General features: G+C 54.6%; 1 protein-coding gene across 1 annotated transcript in view; it reads left to right on the top strand.

Annotated features, from left to right (window-relative positions):
* RIPOR3 (RIPOR family member 3) overlaps positions 1 to 14,563 on the top strand; it is a 64,050-nt gene that overhangs the window by 42,259 nt on the left and 7,228 nt on the right. The window contains exons 3-13 of the mRNA XM_080925335.1: positions 3,876 to 4,022; positions 6,137 to 6,215; positions 8,886 to 8,909; positions 9,161 to 9,214; positions 10,163 to 10,312; positions 10,399 to 10,462; positions 10,737 to 10,780; positions 10,901 to 11,026; positions 11,104 to 11,249; positions 12,259 to 12,388; positions 13,572 to 14,123. Of these exons, the coding sequence (XP_080781461.1) occupies positions 3,876 to 4,022; positions 6,137 to 6,215; positions 8,886 to 8,909; positions 9,161 to 9,214; positions 10,163 to 10,312; positions 10,399 to 10,462; positions 10,737 to 10,780; positions 10,901 to 11,026; positions 11,104 to 11,249; positions 12,259 to 12,388; positions 13,572 to 14,123 (1,516 nt within the window). The remainder of the gene's footprint in view (positions 1 to 3,875; positions 4,023 to 6,136; positions 6,216 to 8,885; positions 8,910 to 9,160; positions 9,215 to 10,162; positions 10,313 to 10,398; positions 10,463 to 10,736; positions 10,781 to 10,900; positions 11,027 to 11,103; positions 11,250 to 12,258; positions 12,389 to 13,571; positions 14,124 to 14,563) is intronic.

Here is a 14,563-nt window from a genome sequence, read left to right on the forward strand (position 1 = left end):
GGGATGAGGGTTGGAAGCACACGTAGTTGAGCCTTGGAATGGTGAAGCTGTGCTTGCCCTCCATCATGGGGCAGGACCACGGCCAGCCTCGCTGATGTGTAGAAATCTATGCAGTCGGTTTAGGGACTACTACCCTGCCTGGAGGCTGGGGCAGGTTCAGCATGTGCGCAGGGCCCTGTCTGCTGCAGACCCTGTTCAGGCACAGTCAGAGCGAGGCTGAGGACAGTCATGGCGTGTACAGCCTGTGAACACCGGACGCCAGGCTGCACGTGCCTGGAAGCCTGTCTGGCAGGCCTGGGGCTGTTTAATATTTACTGAGCCCTCATGGGGCTGGTGACACATCCACCTCCAGAGCTGCTCCCAGCCCATGACACCAGCCACGCAGCACGTGCCTCATTTCACCCTGCCAGCCATCGGAGCCACTGCCCTCAGAGGCTCAGTGACAGAGCTGGGCTCAGAGCCTCCGGAGCCCAGGGAGAGGCAGAGGGAAGGGGCGGGCTGAGGGGCACATGGTTGGGGACCGTGAACCCCTGAAGGAAGCTGCAGCTCCACCCAGAGCCACCTCTCTGGCTGCCTGGACTCGCGCCTGTCAGAACCTACCTGGCCCTTTGTGTGCAGTGTTGCCTGTCCCGTGCCCGAGATGGCAACTTTGTGGAGGGCCCGGTCCAAGAGGTGGGTGATGTGGCCTCGGGGGAGTGGGGGGGGGAGGGGGGCTTTTGAAAGTCACTTTACTATAGCTCTGTGTGAGCATCAGCTTCAGGGGCTGGGCAATGGTGACATGCCCTTTCCCAGTCACTGCAGGGGAGCCAGCGCCCCTCTCTGCCCACTTTGTTCTCTTTCCCAGCATCGGGTCCTACCTGACAGGCTTGTTCTAAACTTCTCTCCAGCTTCAACAGGCTCATAGTCCCTGCTGTTTCCCGGCCCTGGACCCCATTTCACAGAGAGACAATTGCAATCCACAGAACCTCCATCATTTGCCCAGGGCCACACAGCTTGGTGTTGGGAGAGCCAGACACTGACTGTACCAGCTGGCCTGTATCTCCCAGGGCAGGTGTCTCTTGGTCGCTTCTCTGTTCTGCCCTAGCTCCTGAAATGGTGGTTGCTGTATAGCCGGGATTCCTACCAGCATCTGCCGATTGACTGTCAAGACCAGTCAAGGGGCAAGCTTCGTTAGGGGAAACTGAGGCAGAGGGGGTTAAAGGCCACTATGGGAGCTATGGGGCTGAGGTTTGAATACAGGGACTGAGTACGGGCAAAGCCTCCACCCCCCCCCCCCCGCCCAGGGTCAGAGTGGGTTGTTGTGGTGTTTCAGGGACTTGGGGTGTGGGTTGGTCCCAAAATAAGGTGACAAGCAGACACAGCTTGAGTAAGCTGCATGTCTCTGTCATGTCTCCCACCTGTGGAATGCTCAGCATCTCACCCAGCAGGAACCAGCCTAGTGGCTTTTCTCAGGGCTGAGGAAAGAGCAGAGCCAAGTCCCTGTGCCCCGCCCCTCTGCCTGGTTCCCTAGCCCACAATCCTTTGCCTCCAGTTGTGGCCTGTGAACCTCCCCAGGGGGGACTGGACCACCAGGGATGCCCAGTGATGGGCAAGCCCTGAGTTTCTGGTTCTTTTTAAAGTACACTTGAGATGCTGAGGCAGGAGGATTGCTGTGAGTTTGAGTTTGGGGTCAGCCTTGGTGATACAGAGAGATCTTATCTAAGAAAGGAAAGAAAGAAAGAGAGAAAGAGAAAGAAAGGAAGGAAGGTAAGCAAGTCCAGAGACATTAGAAAGTCCATGTCTTAAGTGTGTAGGTGACTCCCAAAAGCCCAGAGCTAATGAACCCCAGGGGCAGATTGCCATGTGAGGGCATTTATCTGACAAAGAGACGATCTTTTTTTGTTTGGATTGGTTTGTCTTTTGAGACGTGCTGTGTCTTTGTTAAGGTAGGATCTCACTAATCTGCTCATGTTGGCTTTGAGCTCCTGGGCTGTTTAGGGACACAGCGTGCGGTCAGCAATGCTCGCTGTGGCCTGGGTGTGGCCTGGGGGCCAGCAGCACAGATGGGAAGGGAGCAGAAATGCAGCCTCAAGGCCTGTAAGTCCATCGTGTTGAGGAGGGGTTTGCAATCTGAGATGACCATTCTGTAGTGAGTGACCATCCTGTACCCAAGCCTTGCACCCTGTGCCCTGTGCCCCACACCCTGTCAGGTCCTTCTGTTCCTGGAGCAGGGTTTGGGACTTGGCCCCTCCACCCTGATGTTCGTTCTCCAGTCCCTGTGGCCTTAGCCTTCCCTGCTTAGGGATAGCACACTGTTAAATGAGCATCTACTATCCGGATTGCCAGTGCAGGAGAGACATGACTTGATGCAGCTGTTCATGTTAGCTCACATGTATAAAGCACCTGCTAATGACCAGCCTTCCTATACCAGTCACAGAACAGGGGAAGTGGGGGGGGGGTCTCAGCTTTCTCGTTTTACAGATGACAGATGGAGGCTTAGGGCATGTGTTAGCACCAGGGAAATTGCTTTGAGTAAAGAAGTCAGGAGCTCAAATGAGCTCTTATCTCTTCTGTTCAGAAACCATGAGTGATGGGTCCGAATGCTAGTGTGGTCTTCCCTCTAGGCTGCCCCATTCTTCCCTTCTCGGTCCTCACTTTACTCAGCCAATGGCCTCTCCTTGCTCCTAGCATCCTGGCTTCTGCCTCCTGGAGGGGATGGAGCTGCTGAGAAGGCCTAGTGGCTTTCTTTTAAGAAACCCAACTGGGTGTTGGCTTTAGACACAGTCACATCATAGCCCCTAAGCTGGAACAGTGAGGACCACCCAGTCTGATGAGGGCTGAAAGGCACATTTACTTCACTATATCAATTAAGGCCAGCAAGATGACCCCACCCCCAAGGCATGTCCACTGGATAAGTCCTCACTTCCCAGGTGATTGCTTATACATGGTGTCAGTTTGATAGTTACAACTAACCATCAAGGCCATTTTCTCTAAAACCACAAATGAAGAAGCAGAGCAGGGGTGGGGGGAGGCGGAGTGTGCCTCAGGGAAGGCCACAGGAGAAGCTGGAGGGCCTGCATCCTGCGGTAACTGTGGCCTTTTCCTTCCTGCCCTTAAGTTCCCTGAAATGATAAATCTGAGATTTGATATTTTATATAAAAAGATTTTATACACACACACACACACACACACACACACACTGTGGCTGTCGTTAGACACACTAGAAGAGGGCATCAGATCCCATCACAGATCGTTGTAAGCCATCATGTGGTTGCTGGGATTTGAACTCAGAACCTCTGGAAGAGCAGTCAGTGTAATATTTCATATATAAATGTCTAGGCTAGTACCTTGGCTCTGTTCCCCAACTAGCTCACATCTCAATAATTCAATTATTTATTCTATTCTATGAGTAGCACATGGCTGGTTACCTTCTCAGTTTCAGGCATCTGTCTCCTCAGAGTTCAGGTGAATCTCCTACGCCTGACTCTTTCTCAGAACATCTCTCTCTCTCTCTCTGAACTTCCTCCTCCTATTTCCTGCCTGAGCTCATTGGCAAAAGGCTTTTATTTAATCAACAGGTAAGTGCTTTTACACAGTGCACAGAGATTCTATGTACATCCTGCAGGAACCCGGGGCTAGGATTCAGCCCCATCATTGCTGCTTTGCCTGCACGGAGCATGCCACTCATGGGGTCCAGCTGCTTCCCTGTATCCTCACTGAAAACTCATATGTGATGCTGAGCTTTTGATGTCCTCTTCATTGTCAAACCCAGGCCTTCCGTTTTCAGATGAGAAAACCGAGGCCTCAAGAAGCCCAACTTTCTGAAGACCATGCATCACGAAGGTGATGGAACTGGACCCCAGCCAGCTGTCCTGACTCTCTGTCCCCTCCCACAGAAAGTCGATCAACAGGAATTCTGTGCGGTCCCGGCTGCCAGCCAAGTCCTCCAGGGCTTACGGAACACTGCGCAAAGGTTCGCTGTGTCTGGAGCCCCGGCCGCAGCAAGTGAAGAAAATCTTTGAGGCTTTGAAGAGAGGCCTCAGGTGAGTGGGAAGCTGCTCTTCCCCTTGTGCCCTTCCCCCCTCTTTGTGGAGATGGTGGGTCTGTCAGAGAGGCATGGAGGGCATCTGGCTGCTGCTGTAGTCACATCTGCCACGTCAGCCGCTAGACAGTCTCACGGTAGGTGGATTGTCACATGGGATCTGGGACTGGCAATGATATGAAAGACAAAGCTGACAGCACCGTGCTCACCTCCAGAGACTGGTATCCTATCTACAGGGGCTGGCATGGGGATGGCACGGGGGGGGGCACATGCAGAGACCCCGGGTAGGAGCCTATGCTCTGATCTCAGATCTCAGCTCACACAGCATCGGGGTGGGGCGCGGGTCAGGCACTCAGGGGAACCTGGACCTGGGACTGATGATCAGCTGGGCAGAAGCAAGAACAAATGATGAGTTATTAGAGCTTAAGGAGTACGGTAGCCAGAAAGCCCTTCTGTGTGGCACTGAACCTGGTGGGAGACAGATAGACACACGGCGGTATTGAGAAGTCTGTCAGGTGGTGTAGGTGCTGTGGAGAAATCAGGTGAGGCAGGAAGGAGTTTAACATGTTTTAAAGAAACGGCCCTGGGCAGCCCCGCCATGGCACAGCCACAGGGGAGGAAGATAATGGGAAGGCCCAAAGCCTCAGAGAGCAGGAACCTTAGCTCAAGGGACAATGGTACAGGGCCAGGGGAGCTGCGGGAGGCCTTCATTGTTCATCACACAACCATGGAAGGTTCTGTGGTGAGGAGGTGGTTGGGATCCTGTGACAGCCGCAGACTCATGGTGGACTTGTTGCATGTGGTGAGGGGCGAAGAGGAGCCAGGAGCGGACTGGGGAGGAACGGGCGTGGAAAGGAGAGAGGGGAGCGGTACCTGTGAAAATAGCAGCAGGCAGCAGAGATTTGGGTTTATTCAGAGTAGGAATAGATGTAGAGGTATGTGTGGCCTGGAGGGGGCGCCGGTGTCCCAACTAGGAGAGTCTGGTCCCCACAGGACATGTCTGAACCGAAATGAACAAGCTCATTTGGTCCTTCCTCTGCTGGGATGATCTTGATAATTAAACTGAGAGAGGGGAGAGAGAGACAGAGAGAACCATGTCACTGTGTCCCAGTGACAGGAACCGTCATAGCAGGAAGGACATACCTTGGCCCTACATGGCCTCTGGAGTTATCTCCCACATACAGATGTCACAGCAGAGAGCACCCTGACCCAAGAAGACGGAGGACAGAAGGTGCTCTGAAAGTTTCTCAAAAACTCTCAGTCTAACTTAGATGAGGCTCTCAGCGTCGGAGAGCCTAATGCCTGTCAGAGACATCCAGGACACTACAAGCTCTCTGCTGCTCCCTAGGATCTGGGTTGGAGGGTCCCCTCTTATCAGGACCAGGGAGAAGGGGCAGAGCCAGGCTAGTATGGTCAGACAGCTAGCTGCCCTGACAGAGTTCATCATCAGAGTGAGCCTAGCCCTGGGCTATCACTCCAGGGACTTTCCCTTCCCAGGTGCTACTTACCCTCAGCTGTGGTCTTCATTACTTCCGCTGCTCAACATTTGACTGGATCCTCCCTCTTCCCTCCCTCTGAGTCCTCCGTCCTCCCTCCCTCTGAGTCCTCCTTCTGGGTCCTCCCTCCTCCTTCCCTCTGGGTCTTCCCTCCCTCTGAGTCCTCCGTCCTCCCTCCCTCTGAGTCCCTCCGGGTCCTCCCTCCTCCCTCTCTCTGGGTCTTCTCTCCCTCTCTTCCCTTCCTCTGGGTCCTTCCTTCCCTTCCTCCCTCCCTCTGAGTTCTCCCTCCTCCTCCTCCTTCCCCCTGGATTCTCCCTCCTTCTCTCTGAGTCCTTTCTTCTCCCTCCTCCTGGTTGCTTCCTCCTCCCCCCACCCCCCTCCATGGTCTTGTCTTCTCTCTTCCCTGTTAGCCTTCTGCCTGTTTTCACAGCCTCTGGCCTGCCCCTCCCTCTTCTATCCACCTTGCCTTCCTTAGCCTTTAAGGACCCACATCACCATCTTCATCACATGCTAGTAACAGCTAGACTGATTTGTGGGGTTCTGGGGTAACAGAAGAGTTCCCTTATGCTGGGAGGGCTGGCCCACTCCCACATTCTGCTCAACCCCCCACCCCCTGCAGGGAACACCTGTGTGAGCAGCAGGCTGAACTGGACTATCTGTGTGGACGCCACACGGACACCCAGAGGGGCTCCAGGCTGGTGAGTATCTGGGATAAAAATGGCTTTTGGCTCATGGCAGCCATAAGTTGGGTCAGTGGTCTCCACCCAGAGACCTGTGGTATTTATTTGTGGTAGAACTTTCCTCTTCGTGGTTCTGGGAGGAGCTGTCAGACCGCAGAGGTACGTCTTGGTGGTCCTGAACCTCAGATTTGCCCATCAGACACACCAGAACCAGGCAGTTCGTGTTACTCAGGAAAGTGGCCATTTCTCTGTCACAGGCCCTGCTCCTCCCCAAGCTGAACATGTCCAAAGTGACAGATTTTCTGCGGGCATCATGGTGTGATCTGAGGCCAGACATCCCTGGCCAGTGTAGGCTCACAGACTCTGAGTTGTCTGTCACTCAGTGTATCAACAACCAACCCAAACAACACAAAGACAGGATGCCCAGTTAAATTTGATCTCCAGGCGAGCAAAAACTTCTTTTGCTCTAAGCCTGTGACCTTGTAAGAAGCTTAAGTTATCAGTATGTGCCCTGTGCTTTCCCTGCTTAGGGACAGCCACTCCACCAAGGGATCCCTTGTCCCTGTCTCTAGTCACTCTGATCCCTCTCACTCCTCATTTGGGGGTCTGTCCAGCCTCCTGTCTATACTAAGTCCATCAGAAGAGCCAGATTAAAAGTGGGAAGAAGAAAGGGGGGACTTAGCCAATGTGTTAACAGGAATAAGGGAACCCAGGAGACACTCCCAAAAGTCTGGTCCTGGAGTGAGGTCAGAGTTTAAATTGAGGCCAAAGTTGTGCACAGCTAAGTTGTCCTGGCTGGAGGCATGTGCCTGCCCACCACACTCTCTGGGCTCCAGTCATCCTGGAGAAGCCCGTGAGATCTTTTGAGAAATCAGGTCCTCACATCAGACTGCGGTTCCTTTCCATGGCCCAGCATGCAGTTCCTGAGAGGTTTCCATTTCTCTGTTCTCCATTGCTTCAGCAGTTGGATAGTCAGAGACACACATGTCTCCTTAGACTCTCTTCAAATCAGTTTATGTCACCAGCTGCTGCCTGGGGGGAAATGTCACCCAGCCTGCCTGGCTCACACACCAGGAGCAAAGCTAGTATGGCTTGTCACATGCTTTGGACTACTTCTTCCCAGCTGTGTCCCCATGTCCCTCCTTCAGATTCAGCCTTGCTTGTGTAAAGACTTCAGGATGGGCTGGATTCGAACCCAGAAAGGGAGAAAAACATCAGATTGTATATCAAAGTAGCACCAGTCCTCTCTGGGTCCCAGATCCAACTGACTTGGAAGACTAGGGTGTTGGGCGGGGTGGAAAGCCCAGTCTTGTGTGGGTGTCAGGCACATGGGAAAGCAGGCCTCTGTATGTAAAGCCTCCCTCAGTAGGCGACTGAGTGAGAGCCACAGAGGGAGAGGAGAGGCACCTCCAAGACCTCACCCATTCCTAGGACCACCTAACCCCAAGGGGGAGGGGCTGTTCCCACGCCGTGCTCTATTGTCTTTGGTCTAGAAGTTCTCTCAAGTACACAACATATAAAGAGGCCTGTCTCAGAAGTCTCCATGCCTGATGTTAGATCACACTGGTGTTGGGGAGGATGGAGACCCCACATCTAGGACAGAGTGCCTGAACCCCACAGGGAGGCTTTTGTGGGTTTCCAAGAAGCCTGAATTAGAACACCTATTTTTTTTTTTTTTAAGATTTATTTATTTATTTCCTGCATGTGAGTACACTGCAGCTGTCTTCAGACACACCAGAAGAGGGCATCAGATCTCATTACAGATGGTTGTGAGCCACCATGTGGTTGCTGGGATTTGAACCTAGGAGCAGTCAGTGGTCTTAACCACTGAGCCACCTCTCCAGCCCTAGAACACCTCTTAACTCCTTCCTAGCTCTCCATTTTTAATGTGGTACATTTATTTATTTATTTATTTATTTATTTATTTATTTATTTATGTGAAGGAGAGGAGGCAAAGTAGGTATGCACCTGCCACAGTGCTCCTGTGGAGGTTAGACGACAACTGTGGGTTCCAGACATCGAACTCGGGCCATCAGGCTTGGCAGCAGTCACCTTTACCCATGAGCCATCCCGCTGGCCCAAAGCTTCATTTCTTAGCTGAACTTTGACTTCTGTGATCTCGAAGTCCATCCTGTGCCTACTGCTTCTCTCCTTGCGACAGGACAAACAGCCTAGAGAGAAAAGGCTGTAGCTTTGGCTCAAGGCAAGACATCCAGAGGGCGAGGCAGCCCATTGCAGCTGCAGCTAGGAAGCAGGGAAGAGTTGGACATTGGTATTTAGCTGGTTTTTTCTTTGCTATGTAGCCCAGTAACCCAACCTCTGGGACATCGCCAAACTCATTTAGGGTCCATCTTCTCACCCCAGTCGACAAAATCTAGAAACTCCTTCCCAGGCACCATCGTCTTTAAGGTGATTCCAGATACAGGCTGTTGACAGTCTGGCCATTGCAATGACTGATGCCTATTTTACATAGGAAGACAGGTTCAGAGCGGTTGATTAATTGCCTGGGACACACAGGGACGTAGGGCCAGACCTAGAACTGGCTTGCCCACAATGCAGGCATTTAGTTTTTCCCCTGGGTGTCCTTGGCCATGCGTGGTGCAGGCTGTAGACATTGGCTTTTTCCTTGAAGGTCAGGTCCCCTGTGGTGAGAGGTCTCTGAGACTGACAGTCTCCTTTTCTCTGCAGGCCTTCTACTATGACCTGGACAAGGTGAGCCCATGTCCCTGTGTGGTCTCCAGGGTGGGTGTGGTCTCCAGGGTGGGTAAGCCAGACTGGGGTGGCCTTCCATCCCAGGTTCACCTGGGCAGAACACCTGAGCTTCCTCTTATGTTACAAGCAGAGAAACTGAGTCCCAAGGCAAGCCTCCCTGAGGCCTGAGCTCAGCACCCTGATCCTGGGGAGGGTGTGAGGTGGTGGGAACCTGGCCGCTTCTAAAGCAGTTTTTCTTATTTTGGGAGAAGCAAATGCGCTTGGTGGAGAGACACATCCGGAAGGTGGAGTTCCACATCAGCAAGGTGGGTGGCTTGGGCATCGTGGGGTGTTATGGGGAGGGGTTGATGGGAACAACATAGGGAGTTATGTGGGTATCTCTTAGGAGTTGGGGGGAGCCATGGTAATGTCCTGGGCACCATGCAGGTGTCACTGGGTACCATGGGGTATCGCCAGGCTCCATGGAGGTGTCACCAGGCACCATGGGGGTGTCACCAGGCACTGTGGGGGTGTCACAGGCACTGTGGGGGTGTGATGTGGATATAGTAGGTGTCATGTGGAAGTAGTAGGTATCATGTAGGTGTAGTGGGAGCTTGGTGGTCATGAATAGTGCAGAGACTTGAGGTGGACAGTGTCGCTCCCTGGGCCTTTCGGGCTGTCACTGGTTGGTACAGAGGTCTTACAGCTTGGTCTTGGAAGGCCCTAACTGTCCCTGTGTAGCCAGGAAAATGGAAGGATGTGCCACAGTTCCCCAGCAAGTCCCTTAGGCTTGTTGCTCCTCCTCCTTCCCCCTCCTCCCCCTCCTTCTTGAGACAGGGTCTCACTGTGTAACCCTGGGTATCCTGAAACTCACTATATAGACCAGGCTGGACTTGAACTCACAGAGAGCTGTTTGCCTCTGCCTCCTGAGTGCTGGGATTAAGGCCGTGTGCACACATTCTTACCTTCCTTTAGGCTTTTTTTAAAAGTATAGTCAGTTTGCAAACATATTCATAAACTCATCTTCCTCCCAGACCCACAGGGTGGGCAGCTGTCTCAGCTCACTTTCTGTTCCTCAGCTGGGACTCGGGCAGAGAGAGTGCGTGACATAGTCACTCACTAGGTCTACTGTGCTCAAATGTGTGTGAGCGATCCTAGGTGCTGGGGTGCTAGGTGGGTGAGCTCAGAGCCATGAGGGACACCGGCAAGGCTGGGGATGGGGTGGGGACAGATGGCTGACATGGGCTGGTGAGGCTCCTGCATGTCTGCTGCAGGTGGATGAACTCCATGAAGGCTACTGTATCCAGTGGCGTCTTCGAGATGGAGCCTCGAACATGCAGCGTGCCTTCAGCAACGGCACCCAGAGCCGTGCCTCCCGCGAGAGCCTGCAGGAGCTGGGCCGAAGCTTGCAGGAGTGCCTGGAGGTGGGCCACACGTCTCTGCCCTTGCTCTGGGCTCCTGGGTAGAGGGTGGGGCTGGCAAGTGATTGATCCAATTGTGGACCTTGCAGGACATGTGCCTCATAGAGGGGGCCTTGGAAGGTCACCTGGGCGAGTTCCATGTCAAGATGAAAGGTGAGCGCCAAGCCAGGCTATGCTGTGCTTGGTATCAGATCTTCCTAGGTGCCCTGAGAGCCTGCCAAGGGTGGGCAGTGTGGCCAGAGTCTCAGGGTCTAGAGGGCAGCATTTGTGACAGGAGGTTGGGTCACTGATGTCTGAGGTATGGTACGATCTCCACCCTCTTGACCATTGAAACCAAATGTCCAGTCAGATCCCCGTACCCCCTGGGTCACCATGGTTCCTGGGCAGGGGTGGAGGGGAGGGAGACTAACCCATTTCTGTGTTCCAGGCTTGGTGGGCTACGCGCGCCTCTGTCCCGGAGACCAGTATGAGGTACAGCCAGGGAGGTCCTGGGAGGGCCAGGTCCTTAGGCCTGGGAGGGAGGTTCTAGGCAGGTAGTGAGTGGATTCCCCTGGGGTTGCCTCTGCACCTCTTTCTGTGACTCACCTGCAGGTGCTTATGCGCTTGGGCCGTCAGCGGTGGCGGCTGAAGGGCCGGATAGAACCAGATGACAGCCAGACCTGGGACGAGGAGGAGAGGGTCTTTGTGCCCACAGTGCATGAGAACCTGGAGATCAAGGTAGGGCAGGGTCCCGGGGCGGGGCCTGGAGCCTGGGTGCTGAGCTCAGACACGACTGCCCTGTCCCTCATGCCCAGGTGACGGAGCTTCGAGGCCTGGGCTCTATGGTGGTGGGCGCGGTAACGTGTGACGTCGCGGACTTCTTCACAGCCCGGCCCCAGCTTGTGGTGGTGGATATCACGGAGCTGGGTACCATCAAGCTGCAGCTGGAGCTTCTGTGGAAGTGAGAACAGCTGTGCCCCCGTCCTCAACAAGGTCACCCCAGCTCTGGGTGCAGGGGAACCAAGTGATCCTGCCTGCTCCTCAAGAGCTTGTTGTCCTAGCCAAGCTGGTCTGACCTTTACAGCAGCCCTGTCCTCTCCTCCCCCACGTCTCCCGTGTCCTTCAGTACTATTGGATTTTGGACACATGGTAGCTCCGGATGAGCCATGACACTTTCTAGGCATTTTTTTTTTTTCTTCTTGCCTAGTTTCTCGGAGGAACTCTTTTCTGCCCGTGCAGGCCTCCTGTGGCTGGCTGTCCCGTCCTTTCCAGTCCAGGGCTGAGCTGTCACCTTGAGGCTTTCCACTAGGTCCCACATGATGGGGTCCAGGCTCAGAATGGTCTGTGTTGGGTTAGGGGCCCCATCCTGTACCACCTTCAGGAGCCATGGTCTCCAGAGTTGTCAGTAGTGGAGCCATCTTACCTTTCCAGGGTGTCCCTTCCCTGTCCCCAAAGCAGGTGTGGCAGGGTGGGAAAGAGCTAAGAACATAGTCCAACTCAGTCACCCAGGGTCCCTCCATGTGTAAACCACCTAGGACAGCCATTCTTAAGTTCTGAGCCCTGCCAGCCATAAACGCCCTCGGGTGAAGGTACCGCAGGTCTCTGGGGTTTAGGCTTGAATGGTGGGTTTGGTGCTATCCTCAGCTGAGGGCCATGTTGTCCCTTGTCTACTAAGTCCTGAGAGTATCATGACTACCAGTCCTAGCTGACTTGGGATGAGAGAACATTGGGGAGAATTTAATTCTGACTCTGCTTCTTGGAGGGGATGTTAGCCCAAAGAATTCCTTGTCTCAGAGCCACCATTTCCATCCCATGTAAACAACCCCATCACAGACCTCTCACCAGCCCTTGTGGGTTGTGGGAAGGCTTGTGGGAAGGAGCCGCAGAGAAAGACAAGGAGGGGGGTGACCGTGACGGCAGGCCCCTGGGTCCCACCTGATTCCCTGCTTGTCTCTGCTCTTTCTCTGCAGCCCTTTGGACTCTGCGTGCCGGCTGGTGTCGCCGAGCCCCACTGGCAGGTTCTCCATGGGCAGCAGGAAGGGCTCCCTGTATACATGGACACCACCCAGCACCCCCAGCTTCCGGGACAAATACTACCTGGTAAGTGGAAATGGTCTGCTTGGGGTTCAGCTTTTAGGGCTTCAGGGTGTGTGTGGTTCTTCTGCTGCTTGAGGCCATGGGAATTTAGCTGGTCTGGGACCTATGTGCTGTGTGTGTGCACTGTGTGTGTGTGTGTGTGTGGTGTGTGTGTGTGGTGTGTGTGGTGTGTGTGTGGTGTGTGTGTGTGGTGTGTGTGGTGTGTGTGTGGTGTGTGTAGTGTGTGTGTGGTGTGTGTGTATGCTGTGTGGGTGGTATGTGTGTGTATGTGTATGTAGTGTGTGTGTGGTGTGTGTGTATGCTGTGTGGGTGGTATGTGTGTGTATGTGTATGCTGTGCGTGTGTGCTGTGTTGTGTGTATATGTGCTGTGTTGTGTGTATATGTGCTGTGTTGTGTGTGCTGTGTTGTGTGTGCTGTGTTGTGTGTGTTGTGTTGTGTGTGTGTGTGTGCTGTGTTTGTGTGTTTCCTCCACCCAGCCATGGACTTGGCCTCACTTTGCTGGGAAACTTAAAGCTAGCAGGGGTGTGACTGGGAACCTTGTTCAGGAACACAACTTTCTCCCTATGACCTCCAGGGGGCATGGTACCCTGAAGCCAGGGCCACCCTCCTCTCCTTTCTTGGGGGTGGGGGACTGGAAGCTGTGTACATGGACACCTCATTATTTCTCTTGGTGTTGTCCTTGGTATGGTCCCTCACAGGGACCTTTCTCAATGGCCCCAGCACTGCCCCCAACACACTGTCCCACAGGCGCCGGCCGGGGTACTTGGTCACTTCAGAGCTGGGCTGTAGCTATCCGCAGGTCACAAACAATCTTCAGTGGGAACAGCTCTCTCAGGCCTGCACACATGCTCTCAACACCGAGGGTCCCAACTCAGATGCCACACCTCTTCCGAAGATCCTGGACACCCTAAGTGCTCCAGTGTCCCCCCTCCCCCACCTGCTTTGGTCTCTATGCTCAGACTCCGCACTGGCAGAGAACACAGCACAAAGGTCCTGAGGCAGGAGCATGACAAGGACGAAACTATGGAGCTGAGGCCTGAAGGAAGAGCTAGAGGGTGACAGGGCATCAGCACCTCTGGATGCCCAACGCCTTGGCAGATCACCATCATCCTAGGCACCTGGGCACACGGGTCGCAGCGCAGTCCCTGGGGTGGCTGCTGAGGTTGCTCCTGCATCCCCTTCTAGTCTGTCCTCCAGCAGCCAATGCAGCAGGCCTTGCTGCTAGGTGGGCCAAGGGCCACCTCCATCCTCGGCTACCTGTCTGACGGTGAGCTCCAGGGTCCCCGCCTGCGGAGCCGGAGCCAGGAGCGTCTGGAGATGGACTCCTTCAGCTCTGAGGACCCCAGAGACACTGAGACCAGCACTTCAGCAACTACCTCAGATGTGGGCTTCGTGCCCATGCCTGTGGGTCCCACAGCCTGCATAGAAGAGGAGATCAGGGAGGAGCCTCCACCTCTGGGCCTGCTGCCAGGCCTGGCTCACCCAGCCGGGGATGTGCTTATAGAACAGCCCGGCTGGAGGGACTTGGGAGGAGAGAGGTTGGCCCTGCTGCAGGATGCGCCCACCCACAGCCCCATGGTGCCACGGAGCCGGAAGGGCCAGGAGGATGGAGATGTGGGGGACGGAGTGGAGGGGCCTGTACAGGAGGTCCTGGATTTGCTACAGTCTGCAGACCCTGCACAGCCCCAGCTCAGGGAGCTGGAGTACCAAGTCCTTGGCCTCAGGGAGCGGCTGAAGGTATGCTCACCACACACTGGACAGCAACGCTTCGCTGCGGGCCTGAGGCTAGGGAGCAGGTGCGGGAACCAGCCAGCCCTGGTTAGCATCCCAGCCTTGCCTCTATGTGACCTGGGTGGGCCAAGTCTCCCTCATCCTCAGTTTCCTCACTTTTTGAGGCCTCGGAGGCGATTACCCAGGGGAGGCCGGAGCGCACAGTGAGTAACTGGCTCCGTGTCCAGCCAGAACCTGGTTCCATAGAGAATCTTCTGATGTGGGCGGGTGGGCGGAGGCTGCGGTTTGTGGAAGGCCTTGCAGCCGCCTGCCAGCCTCATCTCTACAGCCATCCAGAACCTTCCCCTGCCCAGCCAAAGGAGTTCTCTCAGCGGCTCTCAGAGCTGCTGGCCCTGGACGGATGGCTCTCTCTGTTTACATTTTTAAATACATAAATAAAATGTAGA

Source organism: Micromys minutus, assembly GCF_963924665.1.
Source record: "Micromys minutus genome assembly, chromosome: 11".
Lineage (NCBI taxonomy): Eukaryota > Metazoa > Chordata > Mammalia > Rodentia > Muridae > Micromys > Micromys minutus.